The sequence below is a fragment of the Rousettus aegyptiacus genome, unplaced genomic scaffold (assembly GCF_014176215.1).
Source record: "Rousettus aegyptiacus isolate mRouAeg1 unplaced genomic scaffold, mRouAeg1.p scaffold_m13_p_4, whole genome shotgun sequence".
Taxonomy (NCBI): Eukaryota; Metazoa; Chordata; class Mammalia; order Chiroptera; family Pteropodidae; genus Rousettus; species Rousettus aegyptiacus.
The window spans coordinates 111,891,102-111,911,379 of NW_023416307.1; the positions used below are offsets into that span (position 1 = coordinate 111,891,102).

General features: G+C 33.5%; 1 protein-coding gene across 19 annotated transcripts in view; it reads left to right on the forward strand.

Moving 5' to 3' along the window:
• Positions 1 to 3,567: 3,567 nt before the first annotated feature.
• DNAH12 (dynein axonemal heavy chain 12) overlaps positions 3,568 to 20,278 on the forward strand; it is a 185,285-nt gene continuing 168,574 nt past the window's right edge. For 5 of the 19 annotated variants that reach the window (XM_016131605.2, XM_016131613.2, XM_016131608.2 and 2 more), the window contains exons 1-5: positions 3,569 to 4,675; positions 5,304 to 5,506; positions 12,402 to 12,483; positions 12,680 to 12,706; positions 20,014 to 20,203. In XM_016131605.2, coding sequence (XP_015987091.2) covers positions 5,337 to 5,506; positions 12,402 to 12,483; positions 12,680 to 12,706; positions 20,014 to 20,203 — 469 coding nt within the window. In that variant the 5' untranslated portion in view covers positions 3,569 to 4,675; positions 5,304 to 5,336. Of the gene's footprint in view, positions 4,738 to 5,303; positions 5,507 to 12,401; positions 12,484 to 12,679; positions 12,707 to 20,013; positions 20,204 to 20,278 lie in introns of those variants that run through there. The other 14 variants (XR_001595223.2, XM_016131616.2, XM_016131617.2 and 11 more) reach the window with 10 other exon arrangements.

Consider the following 20,278-nt stretch of genomic DNA (forward strand, 5'->3'; position numbering starts at 1 on the left):
TGTAAACATAAAAGTTCTATTAGAAGAAGTGACTTTCCTTCAAGCAAACTGACCTAATTTAACCCTGGAGCAGGCTCTTAATCATGGTTTTGAGATAGATGCCTTGAAGTGTCATACTTCTTTTAGTTTTTTATTTTGATATTTTTTGAGAGAGTAAAACATACCCATAGTGAAAGAAAGTAATACATCCACTCCCAACTCCTATATACACAAACAATTATGAATATATGCTCTTACTCCCACTTTTCTACACAAATAGAAATGTAATATATCCATGGCTCAGCATCTTCCTCGTTTTACTATCTTTTGTCAATTCTTTCAAGAGCAAGTGTCTGAGCGAAAGTGTTCTGAAAGTGCCACAACTTCCCATAGAAAGTTTAATTTGAACTCAAAATAATACATAATAGTATGTTCGAAGCTATATTTTTGTGAGGCTAAATTATAGCATAATTACATACATAAATTATATACATTATATAAATAAAATTTGAGATTGGAAGACTGAACCTATACTATGCTTTTTCTGATACCAAAAGGAGAAGTAGCTGATAGAAATCATTTTATTCATCCATTCTCCATCTATACCAAGAAACACAAGCTAACTTTTCACTAATCAAAAGTTAGGTTTGATGGAATTCTTTTTATTTACACATACGACCGCAAAGACTATCCTATGAAGACTAGTTTCTTGTGGTTACTTTCACTTTGGTTAATAACGTCAGTTAACAGCATAAATCATTAACACCTCTCTTTTTATTTAAGGTCAATATGATACTGTAGTTTTGAGTGATAGCACAGAAATTTTGAGTAGTCCCTGGTGATATCACTTCAGGGTAATCTTATAATATTCAAAATTTAATATTTCCATTTGCTTTTTATTTAAGAGACCATCTATTTATTTGCATTTTTAAAATAAAAAATTCATTGAGATACACATAACATTGTATTAGTCCAAGGTATACAACATAATGATTTGATATATATATATATATATTGCCATATGATTACCACAATAAGTTTAGTTAACATCCATCACCTCACATATTTACAAATATTTTTCTTGTGATGAGAACATTAAGATCTACTCTTAGCAACTTTTAAATATATATATAGTATTATTAACTATTGTCACCATGTTATACATTATATCCTGGAAATAATTTATCTTGTAACTGGAAGTTTTTACCTTTTGACCAATTTCACTCATTTCCTGCAACCCCTTAACTGACCCACCTTCTCCTGCCTCTGGCAACCACCAATCTGTTATCTGTATCTATGAATTCAGGTTTTTTTTAGATTCCACATGTGAGATCACACAGTATTTGTTTTTGTCTGACTTATTTCACTTAGCATAATGCCCTCAAGGCCCATCCATGTTGTCATAAAAGGCGAGATTTCCTTTGTTATGTCTGAATAACATATCTCTAGATATTTACATATGTTTTGCATTGTCTTTATCCATCAGTGGACACTTACACTTAGGTTACTTCTGTGTCTTGGCTATTATAAATAATGATGCAGTGAACATGAGAGTACAGATATCTTTTTGAGATAATGATTTCATTTCCTTTGGATATATACCCCAAAGTAAAACTGCTGGATCATATGATAGTTCTTTTTTTTTTTTTTTTTACAGTTATAAAACAAAGTTAAATTTCTTTTTTCTTTTTTCTTTTATTATTATTTTTTATTATGATGCCATTGGTTAATGAAATCCAGTAAGTTTCAGGTATATAATTCAACAGTAAGGCATATATATATTGCATTGTGTGTTTACTGGGAAGTTCTATTTTTAACATTTGAGGAAACTGCTGTTTTCTATATTGGCTGTTCCAATTTACATTCTCACTAGCAGTGCTATTTCTTATATTTTAATATATTCACTGTAGTTTATAATGATTACATTATAGTTTATGATTATATATACTATGTTAGATAGCAATCTAACATAGTATATATAATATGATATAGCTATATCATTTAATAAGGTATAACTAATGTTAACATAACAGCAATCAAAAAATTAGTTTGAAGAAATTCAAAGAACCTAGATAAAATCTATCACTTTCGCTCCATGAAGAACTCTTAAGCATATAAACTCATTTATTTTCCCTGTAATATCCCATTTTTAATTTAGAAATGAACCATACATGGTATTAGCATACTAAATTAGCTCCATAAATTCTCTTAGCATCTTTGACATTTCTATTAAGTAGATGAAACTTTTTGTGTAGTATTAAAGAATCACATATTGGTGTCATATCCATAAGTGCTTATAAATTACCAAGGCTTTGCGATTACCTGCTGTCATAAATAATATTTCTAACCCTTAAACTCAGAAATAGTGATTTTAAGGAAAGATTTTAATCTTAAAATTAAACACGTTTAGATAGTCACATTTTTTCCTTTCCTTCAAAGTAAAAGATTTATTAAAATCCCAGTTGCTCTTTTGTAGAAATCGTTAAACTGATCCTAAAATTAATATGGAAATGCAAAAGACCTACAATAATCAAAATTACTTCTTTTTATAAAAGAACAAAGTTGGAGCACTAACACTACACAATTTTAAAACTATTGCATTCTTACTAAAGCTACACTAATCCAGACATTGTGGTATTGTATAAAGTTCAACATGTAGATTAATGGAATAGAATTGAGTGTACAGAAATAAACCTTTACATAATAGTCAATTGACTTTTTTCAGCAAAGACACGAAGGCAATTCAGTGGAGGAAAGAATAACCTTTTCAATAAATGGTACTGGAACAGTTATATAGATGCAAATATTATATATAACATAATATATAATTTAATAAGATATAACTAATGTTAATATAACAGCAATCAAAAGATTAGTTTGAAGGAATTCAAAGAACCTAGATAAAAATTTATATGTAATTATGCAAAAAGTGAACTTAGATCAATACCTCTCACCACATACAGGAATTAAATGGATCATAGATCTAAAAGTAAAATCCAAAACTAGGAGATGTAGGAGAAAATTTTTACTAGTAGGAATGTAAATGTAAAATCTTTTAGTCATTTTGGAAAACAGTTTGACAGTTTCTTAAAAGGTCAAACACAAGACTTACTATTCAACCCAGCAATTCCACTCTAGGTTTCTATCGATGAAAAATGAAAATGTATATTAATCCAAAGACTCATACATGTTTATGGGAGGATTATTTGTAGTAGTCCCAAACTGGAGGCAATCTAACTGTACATCAACTGGCAAATGGATAAAACAAATGTGATATATTCGTAATGGAAGACTATCAGCAATAAAAAGGAATGAACTGTTACATACTACACATGGTTGAACCTTCGATTATCATTAACTGTAAGAAGCCAGACAAAAGATGACATAATATATATTCCATTTATATGAAATTTTCAGAAATTACAGATCTGTAGAGACCAAAAGCAAATCAGTGGTTGCCCGAGCTGTAGAGGGAGTGGGGATTGACTGCATATGACCCCAAGGGAATTTTTGCAGTGGTGCAAATGCTTTAGAACTGGATCTTGGTAATAGTTGCACAACTATATGAATTTCCTTAAAAGTCATTGAATTGTATACTTTAAAATGGTGAATTTTAGAGTATGTAAATTATATCTACTTAAAGCTGTTTTTAAAAGATATGCATTGTATTAGGGCTTAATGAGGGAAGCAGAACCAGTAGATTCTAAATGCCTCCTATATGTATCCATGTGGATGTATGTGTATATATGTGAATTTATTACAAAGAATTGGCATATGCAATTGTGGGAGCTGATTAGGTAAGTCCAAGGTCTGTAGGGCAGACTGTCAGGGAAAATCCAGAGAGGAGAGTAATTGTAGAGTTGGCTTCTGTTTGGAGTCTGACTCAGGTTCTGCCTAAACCTTTTTTTTTTTTTTTTAAGGATTTACACTGATTGACTCGTGCACACCCAGATAATCTCCCTAGGTTAGCATCAGTTTATTAGGGACTTGAATTACATCCGCAAAATCTCTTCACAGCAGTACTAGATTAGTGTTTGATTAAATAACTGGGAGAAGATGTATGACATAGACTGCTGTTCTCCTTTTACTCATAAAATTTGCATACAAAATTTACATGACCTTTTTTTGCCAAGGATTTTCTGAAGGAAAAGTGCTGTATAAACAAATACTCTCTATAGAAAGAAGATAAATTATATTGTTGATCAATTACAATATTTATAGGGAAGCCACAGTGGGGACACTTGAAGACTTGAAAGTCCTTTGAGAGGGTTTACATAAATCTATTTTCCAACAGATCCAAATTTCCAGTCTTGCAGTTTTCTGCAATTTGAAGATCCTGATTTTTTGGATCCTTTCCAAAGAAAGGCAGTTAAGTAAAAAATTTCATTCACCCACCCACCATTTATTTGAGTAATGAATTGTTGTTGTGATAGGTAATCCTAATCCGTCGTAGCTCAGCAACTGCCTCTCTAGGCAACCTTTACCCAGTCTCTTCAACTGCGACTGCGCTCTTGAACTGCGACAGTGACAGTTTCTATGGCGACAACTTAGTATCTACGCGTCAGGCGACCGCCCAGCTCGGGATACGGTGGGATTCTGGAGGTTTCACACCTCGTTTTCCCTCTTCCTTTCTCCAGAAGAGAAGCTCACTGACGGTTTCCTCTTATCTGCGCAGCCGGGAAGTAGTATAAAACAGGTACTTACTTGTTCTCAGCTGTTCCCTTCAAATTGGGTGGCAGCTGAAATATCTTTTGCAAGGCAAGTATCGTCAAATTCTGTGGGTGTCGTGGCAAATGCAGTTCCTATCAAGATAATTTTTCTATACTTACATGACATTTTAGATTTCCTGTGCGTTAAGTATGACTGTTTTTGCTTGATCATAGTCTCACTTCCTAGGAAGGTGACAAGACTATGATATAATATCGATGTTTAAATATCAATGATATTAAATTAGTTTGGGGGGAGAGAGATTGTACCTCAACAACTGGACTTTGTTGTTGTGATTTGCATCTTAGGGAAAATTTGAACCCAGAATTTTAGAACTGTAGGCATTTAGAGAACATCTAACCTAGTGCCTTAATTTCATCCTCGAAGAAACTGAAACCCTAACTTGGAAGTGTCTACTTCATCTTTTCATAGCAAGTGAGTGGTAGAACACTTAACCGTAGTGTCTGACCATTTATTTTAATTGCCATTCTTTAGACTAATACCATACTTGGGAGAAATATCTAAAAAGACCTAGAATTTTTGGTATCGATATATAGGTTATGACTATATTGAAGCTAGCTTTTACAATAATGGCTTTATGGACATTTTCTCCTCAGAGCATAGACTATTTTAATCTTTAGAGGACCAAGATGTCAGATCCAAACAAAGCTGCCATTGCAGCAGAAAAGGAGGCTCTGAACTTGAAGTTACCGCCCATTGTCAGGCCCCGAGAAGACATAGGTGCTGAAACATCAGCACAAAGTAAGCTGCTGCATTACAGAAGACACAAGGAGCAGAAGAAGACAATTAATCAGTTAGTGTAAGTAGCATATTCATAAATAATTCTTGTTTGGAATTCAAGTGAAATGATTAGTGTTCATATTCTCATAAAAAGATTTAAATATGAAGGTTGTGGGCAAAATACCATCTTAAAGTTTTATTAGGAAAATAATTGAAAAAGTATTTATAATGCTGGCAAATGATATATATTGCTTACTCTAACCAGTGCTTATTCTAAGCATTATTTTTATTCACCCTATACTTTTCACAACAGCCCTATAAGATGGGCACTGTTGTTCTCTCTATTTTATAGAGATATAAATTACATATTATAATTTATATAAAATATAAATATAGATGAGTAAACTGAGGTACAGAGAAGTTAGGCAACTCACCCAAGGGCATGGAGCTGGGGTTTGGATCACAACGGTCTAGTTCTAGAGTTCATATACTTTAAGCAGCACATTATACCTACGCTCAATATATTATAATCATACTGGTCCCTGACAGTAAAACCAAGTAATTGGGCTCTACAAGTAGCATTGTATTTGAACAAATACTTAATAAAATATCTTGAAACTACTTGTACTTAAATTTTTTATGTACAAAAGAAAATATAATCTGACATTCTGCCCTTTCCCCTCCAATTTAGTGGAAATTAAAGTTAATTTAGGTACTAGCTACCAAAGGCTGTAATAAGGATGGTTCGGTTCATTTTAGCAGTTACTGGTAATTTCCTAGGTACCTGACTCTGCTGGGCTCTGAGGATAAATAAGAAAAAGGCAGGGATCTCATCTGTATGATTCTAATGCAACACTCAACTATAAAATGGGAAATTTCTCTCTGGTGGATTTCTCCTCTTTCTGCATTCTCTTTCCCTCCTTGGTTTGCCTCATTTTTACATATTTTTTTGCAAGGGACTAAGTTATATTGTCTGTTATATTGTTGATGATCATATTGTTGCTAATTTAATAATTTAAATTTTTGCAAATTTTACTTCCTTTACAACTACAAGTCTTTTAATTATATAACTTATTTAGATTTACATTTTTTTTTTTGCTTTTCTGAAATTTATTTAAATTAGTTTCAGGTATACAGTACATTGGTTAGACATCTATATATTTCATAAAATGATCTTTCCTCAATTGCTCCCTCCCCCGCCTGAGCCTCCATCTAGTCAATGTATCCATTCTAATTGCATTCGCTATGTTATGCTCCCCAACCCCGTGTCCATCCATCAGCTATTAATTTGTACTTCTTTAACCCTTTACCCCATTCTTCAAGTCCCCCAACCTCCCCTCTCCTCTATCCATCACCAAATTGTCCACTATATTTGTGAGTCTGTTTTTGATTAGTTTGTTCTTTTTATTCTTTAGATTCCACATATAAGTAAAATTATATAGTATTTATTTTTCTCTATCTGACTTAAATACCTTCCAGGTCCATCAAAGCAATATGTTTTTTCCATCCCCTTCCTTTTAATCTGTGTCTTTTAAACTGAAGTGAGTCTCTTATAGGCAACATGTAGGGGTCTTGTTTTCCTTTCCATTCATCTGCTCTTTTAGTTGGAACACTTAATTCTTTTCCATTTGAGGTACTTATTGATAGGAATGTAGTTGTTACCATTCTTTATTCCTGTTTTTGATACATGTTTTTCCTTCTTAAAGAAGTCCCTCCAACATTTCCTGTAATGCGGGCTTGGTGGTGATAAATTCCTTCATCTTATTTTTGTCTGGAAAGCTCTTTATCTGTTTTTCAGCTTTAAATGATAGCTTTGCTGGATGAATCATTCTTGGTTGTAGATCCTGGGTCTTCATCCTGTCAAATGTTTTTTGCCAAGCCCTTCTGTGCTGCATAGTTTCTTTTGAGAAATCAGCTGCCAGTCTTATGAGTGTTCCCTTGGAGGTAACTATCCGTTTTTCTCTTGCCGTTTTTAATATTCTTTTTTTTGTATTTAACCTTTGGCATTTTAATTATAATATGTCTTGTTGTGGGCCTCTTTGGATCCCTGATTTTTGGAATTCTCTGAGCTTCTTGGGGTTTTATGTCCATTTCCTTCACCAGGTTCAGTAAGTTTTCCACCATTATTTCTTCAAATTATATACTATATAAATTATGTAATTTATATACATTATATTAATTATATAATATATATAATTTATATAATTTCCATTTCCATTTTTATGTTTCTTATCTTTTTGTTGACGTTCTCACTGAATTTAACCAAAAGCTTATTGAGCATCTTTATTACCAGTGTTTTGAACTTTACATCTGTTAAATTACTTGACTCCATTATATCTGGATCTCTGTTCTGTTCTCTTATATGGTTTTTGTTTCTTTGTCTTCCCATTTTTGCTGCCTTTCCATGTCTGTTTCTATGTACTAAGCAAAGCTCCTAAGTCTCCTGGTCTTATTGGTATGGATTTGTGAAGTAGGTGTCCAGTGGCACAGTCCTGAGAGGGGATCAGCTACAGGCCAAATTTAACTCAAGCCTCTGCCCCTCCAGGGCCACCTGTTAAGATTCAGCAAGCAATTCACAGATGCTGTGCTTATAGTTGCTTCAAAAGGCCATGCCAGAATCCAAGGCCAGCTGCCTCCAGTGTGAATCTAGGTGCTGCTCAGCAAGGAATACTTGACTTGCTGAGGATAAATCTGGATGTGGCTTGAGTGAGACCACGAGTTGGGGGAGGTGAGGTTTCAGGGAATCCTCTGGGTGGAGCGACCTCGGTTATCCAGTTTGATGACCTCATGGCAATGGTGGCACTGTGTCAGGGCACTGGAAGTGGGAGGGCTCAACAGGGAACAATGGATACCGATGGCACTTCTGTACCGAGGGAGTCTTGCCTGGGCTCTCACTCCGACAATGTCTCCCTGTAAGTCTCTGGTGCCCGCCATGTGCAGCCAAATCAGCACTGGTGCTCAGAGTGAACAGGTCTGTTATCGTGAAATCTGCTTGCAGACGCTGCCCCTTTAAGAGGCTTTTGCTGCTGCCTCCATCTCAGTTGCTGGAGACCTGGTCGCCCTGCATCCTCTCCCCATCCTACCTTCTGCCGTTGCAGGGTGCGTTCTTGGATTTCTCCCTAGTTGTATGGCTTGTTCATCAAGATCCCAGGCAATTTTTTCTTGCTGCTTGTTTCTGTCATAACTTTGATTTGGGCCCGAAGGATGAACAGAGCCTCTATCATCTATGCCAATTTGGTTGCCCCTATAGATTTACACTTTTATTAGTTAATCAACCATCTAATCATATTTAAATCCAAGCTCATAAGATATATTAACTAATGTCAGTATATGTATTATTAGAAATTTTTTACCCATTTCATTTCTAAGACTCTATTCAATATTTCCGTAGACTCAGAGAATAGAGATGAGAGTTGCTTAGGAGTGACATATTGTTCTTATTCTAAAACCTTTTATTTTCTCACATTGTCATGTTGAACAACTTATAGTTCCATTAATATATTTTTCATTTTAGTAAAAAATAAATTTCACAATCGCTCCCTGCAATTTCCTTCGCTGAACAATATTTGTTTCCTTGAATCCTTATATTTGTTCTTCAAGGATTGTTTTATGGATCACCTCCTTTGGAAAGCCTTCATGCACCTTTAACCCTTCATGCACCTTTACCTTCATGCACCTTTAACCCTTTCTATGTATTCCTCTTACATCAGTTTATTTAGCAGCCATTAAGTATCAACTATTACGCAGACACTGTGCCTGTTACTGGGGAGACCATAGAAAACACAACAGAAAGGACTGTCTTTAAGAAGCTTATGTTCTAATGGGAGGAGACAGACAGTAAATATATTAAAAAAAAACATGTTAACCTTTTAGAAGATGGTTGGTACTATGAAGAAATAAAGTAGTGGGATAGAGAGTGACAGGGAAGATGTTCCCAGGTACAATACAGGAAAGGCCTGTGAAGATGATGCTTAAGTAGAGATCTAAACAATCAGAAACTCGTCATTTAAATAAACATGGAAGCAGCATTCTAGCAAGCTGAGTAGCAAGCATGAAAGCCCTGTAATATGAATACATTTAATGTGTTCTCGGAATTGATAAAGACCAATGTCATTGGAGTATCAGGGCCATAGGGAAGAGTTGTATCAGGTAAAGATAGAAAGGTAGGGGCAGATTGTGAAAGGCTTTGTTATTGTTGGTGAATGAATGAGTGAATGAATGGATTTTTTAAGGAGGAACTTTATTGAGCTTCATACAGATTTGTAAATAGTGTTCCTCTCATTTGGGTGCTTAATAAAAAATACTGCCTCAAAATAACCTGCAGCAGAGTGCTGTGTTAATGCTGAAATTAGAATTGTCATGTGTTTTATTTGGAAAAAATGCATTTGGAATTAAAAGTTTTTATAACAGAAACACATTTTTCTGGATGACTGCAGATTTTATGATTCTCCATTCCTTGCTTACATACATCTATTTATTAAGCAATAGGAATGTAGTCATCCCTGTTTCAAAGGTGAGGTAAAGTCTGTGGATCGAGTTGCAGGGTTGAGGTAGGATGTACAAGATCGAATGGTGGGCAGAAGTGGGTTCATTGCTGGGACCAGTTCCTGAAAACACTTGGCTGAGCCAAAATAATTTTGTGGCTTTCCAGAGTCCAGGAATGAGCCACTTCTTTCTGAGCTACTATCTCCCTCTTGATTTAGAATACTTTTTCTTTCCTTTATTGCATGTAGTCTGTCACACAGTTCTTTGAAATTATCCAGTTTTGGTTTATTTGTTTTTTTCGTTGTTAACACACAAACCAAAAACAGGGAATAAAAAGGCTCATTCATATTCTTCCCAGCTCTTTACATTTATAGCAATAGGGGAACACATACTCCAGGAAGTTGTTGCTATATTAAGGGGTGACAATTACATATAAAGAGCTCAGAGAAATTAGACATATTTATGTTGGCATAATTACAGTGTGAGCCAACTAGTGCCAACCAGCATACCAAGTATAAGGCAAATTCCTTGACAATATCAATCACTGAGAGCTAGGCTGTTTAGCGAGTTAATGATGGATGAAGGGAAGTCTGGCCTAGGCCTTGATGGTTAAATAAAAGAGGAAGGAGGATATTCCAGGCCTATTTTCTGCTTCATGTGAAAAAGCCTTTGGAATTTTAGTTTGAATTTTAGTTTGGTCAGGTTCAGAAAAATTCAATGGAGACATGAAGCCACTCAAAAGAAGCTTATTAATTCAGTCTTAGGATGCTTTAATAAATGTAGAATGTCACTCAAAAGAAGCTTATTAATTCAGTCTTAGGATGCTTTAATAAATGTAGAATGTCTAGAATGTGGGAGAGAAAATTTTCACTCCGTAGTAGTCTAACAACATCTGGAATTTCCGGGATCACACTTTAAGAGAGATGTTGATAAACCATAATGGCTACAGAGGAGAGTAAGGAATTTTGAAACTACCTCATTTGAAGGAAGCCGATTCACTTATTGGGTGAGAGTGTAGACTCTGGCATCAGACAGGCCTAAGTTCATATTCCATCTCTGCAGCTTATTAGCCATGCGAATTTTTCAACTCAGGGAATTATCTTCATCTTCCTATCTGTAAGATGGAGTTAAAAAATAATGTTTACCTCTTAGGATCTTTGTGAAGTTAAATGAGATCCATGTATATAAAGACCTTAAGCCGATACTCAAAACATAATTAATAAACTCACCATAAATGGTAACTTTCCTCGACAAGAATAGTGAAGGAACTGTATGGTATCATTAAGTTTTGGAAGGATAACATAGAAGAAAAATATGATTCTTTGTATATAACTCCAGAGGACAGAAGTTACAAGGCTACAATTCAACATAAAAATTTGTTTTTAAGAATACGAACTAGCTGACAATAACGGGCTACCTCAGAAAGAGATGAATGCTCTCTCCCCTATACCTGTTCTGAGGTACAACCTGATATTTCTGAGTATTCATGCATTAAATAAGGTACTAAGCTAGACATGGGAGTTTTTTTTTTTCCAAATCCACTATTTTGGTCATTCATTCCACAGATACTTATTGACCTTGATGGACACTAAGTGTAGATAGAGCAGTGAACAAAGAATATATGGTCCTTGTCTTCATGGAACTTACCAGTCTGTGCTTGTGGGTTTCCTCTTGCCTTTCTGACCATATCTCCTTTGCCTCCTTCAATTATTCTTTCTTATTCCTGTCATGCATGGCATCCTCTAATCTTCTTTCTCAGGTCTTTTTTCTTGTACTTGTATTCTATTTGCTTTGGCCATCTCTTCCAGTGTATTTAGCCTTTACAAATTGGTAGATTTGTCTTCCTAAAAATGTTCTCATGTTCGAAAACTGTCAATGACTTTCCATTGTCCATTTAATAAAAAACTTGCCGTTTGAGGCCTTTAGCTACATACTCCAATCCACTTCTCCAAACTTACTTCCATCTGGTCCTGTAACCTCTGGGCATATTGGACAATTCCCTACTCCCACCTTTTCCTTCGAGCATTCCTTTGCCTTTCTGTTTCTCCCGGTCTTTGTGTTTTTTTTTTTTTTTGAGATCTATCTACCCAGGAAAACCACATCTCCACTTGAAATATTCTTCTTTATTTAAAGCTCATTGCATATGCTAATTTGTTCATGTAGCCTTTATAGATATCTACAGGTGAAAGTGAACTTGTTCCTCCTCTGAACCATCAGGGTTCTATACCTTTCGTATGGCACTTTAAGAAAAGATCTTCTCACCCTTTGGGTTATAAATTCCTTGAGATATATTGCTGCTACATTTTAATGAAACCTAGTAGAGTATCTTGCAATACTTGCTGTATATATGTATGTATGTATATAATATATAATATATAATATGATATAATATATAATATGTAATATGTAATATATAATATATATACACACACATACACACATCGATAAATATTTGTTGAAAGATGAATATTTTTAACTGTATATTTCAGAATCGATGGAGCTAAAAGAAATTTAGACAGAACACTAGATAAAAAAACACCTTTATCACCAGAGCCAGATTATCCTCCAACTGTAAGTTTATGTTTTCCCTTTAAAAAGTTTATCTTTATACTGTTTTAATTCTTAATTATTTCAAGTCTATCTGAATGTAATTAGTATTTTTAAAGAATAATACATATATATTAAAGTATTTATATTTTAATTTTTAAAACAAATTGTTTAAATTTTTTTCTTATTGATTTAATTATGTCTTGTTTGCTTTTGACAGATGACCAGTGAAATTAAAAAGAAAGGAGTGAGTTCCATTTTTTATATTTATTGTTTTGAAAATATTTAAAGAGTAGCTTCTTTTAAGACCATGTGTTAAGTGCCATTCTAGAAAAGAGATAAATTTAGAAACTGAGATTTTTATTTTCTCTACCTAAAGGAACAAGCTTGTCATGGATGACAATATGGGTTTTAAGAGTTATGTTGAAGATTAGTTGTAACTGTTTTAGTTCCTATTCCAAACAACTGAAATAAAAAGTCAAAAAGTTGCATTTATCAAGGAAATGCACCTCTCTTTTTATTATCTTAATATTGATATAATGATGATTACTTGTTAGGAATCTATTGTCCACTAGTCACATGCTATATGCCAGAGATTAAAAAAAAGAAGAAAGAAAGAAAGAAAGAAAGAAAGAAAGAAAGAAAGAAAGAAAGAAAGAAAGAAAGAAAGAAAGAAAGAAAGAAAGAAAGAAAGACACTTCATGGATAACAAACATGGGCCTGTGATGTGATTGGTGGAAAGATCACAACATAAAAATTTTCTTTAACAGCAAAGGATATGGAAACTCATGGAGCTGTTACACAAAAGAGGAATTTATACATATTTGCAGATAGAGACACAGGATTTCCAAGTCCCTTAAAGTTCTCTTTGGGGATTGAGGACTGAGGATACCTCCACATGGACTGGGGATCTTTGAAAGAACCTCATTTTAACTATTCCAAGTTTTTTGTTGTTTAAAAATACTCTTCCTCCTCCTTCCTCTTCCTCCCAACTTTTCTGGAGACTTAAGCTGTGGATTTTCCTCTTTACTAGGTATAAGAACTGATACAAAACAATCCCAAAATGTTCATAAATATCTAATGTGAGGCTGGGTGAATTGCAAGACATATTTGTGTTTATGAGTTTAGCATAGTCACTCTTCCTCCACAGTTCTTTCCTTCTGATGTTCTACAATCTAAAATAGATAGTTGGGCATATAAATGGATATTCACTCCTCAACCCACTGCTCTTGCCAGTCTGGTTTCTAGGAACTCCACCACTTTATGGGTGTCACCAGTGACCACTGATAGCCAAATCCGAAGGATATTTTTTTAAATACTACTCTTACTAAACTTCTAATTGACTTTTTAAAAACCTTTTTACTTTTAAATAATTGGGCACACGGATCAGTGGAACAGAATAGATGACCTGTTAGATCTACACAGTACAATCAACTGATTTTTGACCAAGGTATGAAAATCAATTCAGGGAGGAAGGATAGTCTTTTCAACAAATTGGGTAGAGCAACTGGATATCCATACAAAAATAAAACAACAAAAAAATCCCAAACCTCAGCCTAAACCTCATATGTTGTACAAAAATTACTAAAAATTGATCATAGATTTAAATGTAAATTATAAAACTATTTTAAAAACTTTTAGAAGAAAACATAGGAGAGATGTAAAACTATAAAAATTTTAGAAGAAAACCAAGGACTGGGCAAAGAGTTCTTAGACCTGACACAAAAAGCACAATCCACAAAAGAAAAAAAAACTCTAATAAATTATATTTCACCAAAATTAAAAACTATTGTTCACTGAAAGACCCTGTTAAGAGGATGAAAAGAAAAGCTACACACTGGGAGAAAATATTCACAAATCACATATCCAACAAAGGATTTGTATCTAGGATTCATAAAGAACTCTCGAAACTCAAAGTTATGAAAATAAACAATCCAATTAGAAAATGCATAAGAGACATGAATAGACATTTTATAGAGGGTATATGGATGGCAAAAAAACACATGAAACATGTTCAGTATCATTAGCCATTAGAGCAATGCAAATTAAAATCATGATTAATTATCACTACATACCCATTAGAAGAGCTGAAATTGAAAATAATGACAATTCTAGCTGACTCTTGACACTGCTAATGATTTGTTTCCTTTTTATTCTCTTATATTTATTCTTCTGATTCTCTAACTATTATTTCTCTGTTATTTTTATGGGTTTCTCTTTTCTGCCTGACTGAGGCACACTGTTCCCTTTCCTTGAATCTCCCTGGATGATTCTCTCCTTTTCTGATTTCAACTACTTTGTATATATTAATTTCTCCCAGAAGTTTTTATACACAAATACTTTAAATTTAACATGGTAAAAAAATGAATTCATCAGTTTCCTCCTAAAGACTCCTCTTCATCCTTATTCTCTATTCTAGTTGTTATTACTATCCATTCAGTCGCTTGTGCTTAAAACATTTGAGTTTTTCTTAACTTCTCTTTCCCCCTTCAAATTACCCGCCTGCCATACAATTAGTCCCAAAGTGCTTTGAATACTTTTCCAGTCATTCTTCTTCTTGACCTAGCCTTAGATTAGGCCTTCAAAAGCCATGTCTTTCCATAACCTATAAAATTAAAGCTTAATATGGTATGCAGGCCTTTCTATTATATGACCTCTCCCTATCTTCCAGCATCTCTTCTCACCACTTTCTATATAATACTTTATATTTTACTAGCATGGTCTTATTAATCTTTGAGGAAATATGGCATTTCTTACCTTGTTGCTTTTGCCTCGTATATCCCCTCACCACCCATGCTTCCTTTACCTGGCTGTCTTTTATTCAGCTCAGTCGTCACCCTCAGGAAGTCTTTCCCTATTCCTATAGGTTTGGATAGATGGCATTTTTTTTTTTGCTCCCATTATACCTTGTTCATTTTTATTATTTTACATAGCACGTTGATCTTTTTATGTATTAAAATGGTCTATTTTCTAGTCTTGAGGCTAGAAATTGCTTTTTATTCAATCATTTTTATATTTTTAATAACTATGGTATTGAGTACCAGTAGTGAATGCTCAACAAATGCTTGATGAATAAATATAAATATTTATGTCAGTAAAATATAACAGGTGTTGTGATAGAAGTGTGAAGAGACAATAGTGAGCATAGAATAGGAAGTTTTCAAAAAAGACTTTTAAAGACCATGATATACTTTTAGGAGGCGAAAAGGTTAAATAAACCACAAAAAGGCATGTTAATGACACATAATTAAAATTATAGATTTTAAACTTCCTGTCACTATATAGTCATATAATAATTTTATTTATGCCTAGCTTTTTTTTATAATTACATCATAGCGTGACAATGACTTGCTTTATAGAACTGCTGTAGATTTGGGAGATTGAGAAAATATCTTCCTTGTCTGTAATTCATTTACTCATCAGATACTTAAATGTTTACTGTGTGCAGTTGGTCTTGTGCTGGATGCTGAAGGTCAATGAACAAGATGGACATAATTTTTGTCCTTATGGGGCTTATGCTCTAATGGGGAAAACATATAGTAATCAAGTAAACCAATAAACAAAAAATTGCTGTAAGTACTATGAAGGAAATACAGGGTAATATGATAATGACTGGTGAGGGAGTGGGATCATATAAAGCAGGTGGTAAGAGAAGGCATCCCAGAGGTGGTTACATTTTGGAGACTTGAATGGTAGAAAGGAGCCAACCATGGGAAGACCTGGGATCAACAATTTTCTAACAGAACAGTTAAGTTTAAAGTCCCTGAAGAAGAAAACTACTTGGTATGTTCCAGGCACTGAAAGAAGGCCAGCTTGACTGAGCTCATGGGAGGGTATATAGAGAACTTGAAGAAGGAGTCAGGGCCAGATAATGAGGGCCTGGTAGGCTATGAGAAGGAGTTCAGGTTATATTCAAAGTGCAGTGGGAAGTCATTGGAGGATTCTACTCATGGGAATACTGGAACTTGATTTACATTTTAATGATAAAAAACACTTGACAATGACATGGGAAAAAACACTTTGACACTTTAGGGAATGGAATATGGCCAGGACAAGAGTAAAAAGCAGGAAGAACCAGGTAGTTGTAGAAGACAACAATTTAGGTGAGAGATGCCCGTAGTTTCGACTAGAGCGATAGAAATAGAGCTTTAAGAAATTGATAGATTTGGGATATATTTTGGATGTAGAAGTGATAGGACTTGCTGATAGATTAGATACAGAGGGTGAAGAAAAGAAGAATCAAGGATGACTTTTAAGATTTTTGCTTGATTTCACAGAGTAATTGATGCTGTTTATTGAGATGGCTAAAACTGAGGACTGCACAGATTAGGAGCTAGGGAGTTACTGGTTATGCTGGAGAGTTCAGAAAGAGCTCAGATTTACAGATATAGATTTAGGACCCATCAACATATATAGATAATGTTTATAGTCATGGGACTAGGTGAGATCACCTAAGGATAGAGGGAAGTGAAAGAATGGGGAGGGGTTCAAGTTCGTTACTAGACAGAGGTCAGTTTATTGATATAGTGAGGAATTGGGGACCATCACAAGAGATGTTTTAGGCTCATTCTGTACTTTTCCTATTCTAACCCTGGAATCAGTCATTTTTCCAAGGATTCCTGGCTCTCTTTAGTAGAGAATGGTATTTAGAAACCATGATATGTGTGTTAGACACTGGACATAATTGCTTCTTGGCTTAGCAGAAGGAACTAAGGAATTGTCTGTCTGTCTGTCTATTCATCTATCTATCATCTATCTTAAAAACCATTTGTTTTTACTGATGCCTCCTATTCAAGTTCATCATCACAGGGTTCATTCTAGTCTTCCCTCTTTCTGTATTTGTAGCTCCCTTCTCTCAAATTGAGAAACCTGGCTTTTCTGAACAATTATTTACCTTATTAAATCCTAAAATATACATAAGTAGTTATAAAATTACTGAATCACAACACCGAAAAAGAAGCATATCCACTATAGTTCAATATTTTTCTATAGTTTTTTGTACTTAGTTTGAAGTTATATAGTCAAAATACTGTGTTCAGAAGTCATTTTGCTTAGTTCTGCACCTCTTTCAGTGTAGCTATGTTAATAATTTTAAATCCAGTTAAGTTCATTTCTTTCTGTTTGTTTTTAATTTTGAGTTTCTCTCACCCCATTCTTACTGATTTTCTTTATATTTTGAGTATGCAAAACAATAGCATGGTTTAAAAGTACAAACCATAACAAAATGTATACTCCCATCCCTTCTACACTGTTCCCACTCCCCCATACTTTCTACCCATTCCAACCCATGCCCTTTATATAACCAATCATTAATTTATGATTTATTTTTCCTGTGTTTAATTTTTCATAAAGGAACAGATATATTTTATTTCTTTTTATCTTACACAAAATGCATCATACCATAAATATTTTTTTTTGTATTTTGTTTTTCCCAGAAGTCATTTCATATCCATTCATGAGATCTTCATGCTTTTTTCTCCCAGGTTTATTGAGTTATAATTGACATATAACATTGTATAAATTTAAGATGTACAATGTGTTGATTTCATTTCCTCATTCTTTTTTTAGTGCTGCACAGAACACCAAAGTGTGGATGTATAATAATTCATTCAGCAGTTCTCAAATGTTTCCAATATTTTCTGTAATGAGTAACCTTGTATATGTGTGTTTTTGTGTTGTTAGAGGTATATTTTCAATTTCTGAAAGTAAGACATCTAGGTCAATGTGTAGATTTGTTAGATTGCGAAATTTCTCTGTAAACAGGTTGTGCCAATTTGTCTTCCTACTCACAGTTTATTAGAGTGGTTGTTTCCCCACAGTCTCACCACAGAATGTGGGAGTCATGATTTTATTTTATTTTATTTTATTTTATTTTATTTTATTTTATTTTATTTTATTTTATTTTATTTTATTTTATTTTTTGTTAGGTGACAAAGTTAGGTGGTTTCTCTAATTATGAGTGAGATTTAAAATCTTTTTTATATATTTAAAGGTTATTTAAATAACATTTTTATTGTGAATGCTGGTTCATAAATTCTGCCTATTTTTCTATTAGGTTTTGGTCTTATTTTCTCTTAAATTAAAAAAATGAAAAATACATATAACATAAAACTTATCATCTTAAACATTTTTAAGTGTACAGTTTAGTAGTGTTAAATATTTGCACATTGTTGTGCAGCCTATCTCCAGAACTTTTTCATCTTGCAAAACTGAGTCTTTATACTCATTAAATGACAACTCCCCTTTCTCCTTATCCCTCATTTCCTGGAAACTACCATTCTATTTTCTCTTTCTATGAATTTGATTATTCTACATACCTCATATAAGTCAAATTATAGACTATTTTTTTTTGTCACTGGCTTATTTTATTTAGCAAGATGTCCTCAAGTTTCACCTATCCCCTAAAATTTTAAGCACTTTTTACACTTTATTTGAAATACATATTGCAAATATTTTCTCCCAGGTCATCTGTTGTCTTTTGACCTTTATATTATGACTTTTTTTGGCCATGCAAACGTTTTTATTTTTATGTAGTCAGTATTTGTCAATCATTTTTTTCTTTTTGTACATGGGATTTGAATCATAGAAAGCTTTTCCATACAATCAAGTTATAAAAGAATTTATCCATTTTTTTCTAGTCTGTATAGTTTCATTTAAATTCCTGAACTATTTGGAATTTATTCTTGTGTATAGTGGAAGGTATTAATTTTATCATTTTTCAAGTGGCTAACGAATTGTCCCAGAACTATTCATTAAAACATTCATCTTTGCTTTAGTGATTTGAGATGCCACATTTATTATATACATATAAAGTTCGCTATGTACTGGATTTGTTTCTGGACTTTATGTTTTTTTCTACTGGTCAGTCTATTTATGCACCTGTACCACACTGTTCTAATTAGCAAAGCTTTATAGTATATTTAAATGTCTCATAGGGCTAGCCCACCCTTGTAGATTTTCTTTCTCAGGGATTTCTTAGCTGTTCTCACATGTTTATTTTTCCACATGAACTTTATGCTCAACTTGTCTAGTTCTATAAAAACATAGATATTTTTTATTAGTATTGCATTAAATTAATTTTGGCACAAACTGAATTTTTCATGCTCTTTACCAAGAGCAAGTGCTGTCTTTTCATTTGTTCATATCTATTTTTGTTAGACTACTCATTGTACCAGAATATAATCTCCCTGAGAGTGGGCCTTTGTCTGTTTTATTTACTACTATATCCTCAGCATTTGGAACAATGTCTGAATATTTATTGAATTAATGAATATTTGTTGAATGAAGAAAGTTAGACAAAGGTCCTTTATTTTACCTTGAGAAAATGAAAAGTACACTAAGAACATTAACTGGGTGAGAACTCATAAATAAAAGAAGAATATAAAATAATATCTTTGTAGATTGTACTTTTGGGCTAAATGTTTTTGTTATAAAATATGTTATTTTGTGGGATAGTTTTATTCTGAAAAAATGTCTTGAGAAGACAGAGCTCAAGAGTTACATTGAAATGATATACCATTTAGAACATTTAATTTTTTCTTATTACATTCTCAGTTCAACTATATTTACATGAAACGATGTGTAGAGAGTAGTCCAATAGTACCTATTCAGCAGGAATGGCTAGATCATATGTTAATGCTGATACCTGAGTCTTTAAAGGAGGGGAAAAAAAGAGAAGAACTTGTTGAAAGTCTCATAAATGAAGTGTCAAGTGACTTTGAAAAAAGCATGAAGAGATATTTGGGTAAGTATTACATAACACATGTCAAGCCTCTTTTAACTTTGCTCCCCTGGCCCTCCTAATCAAAAGTAGAAATAT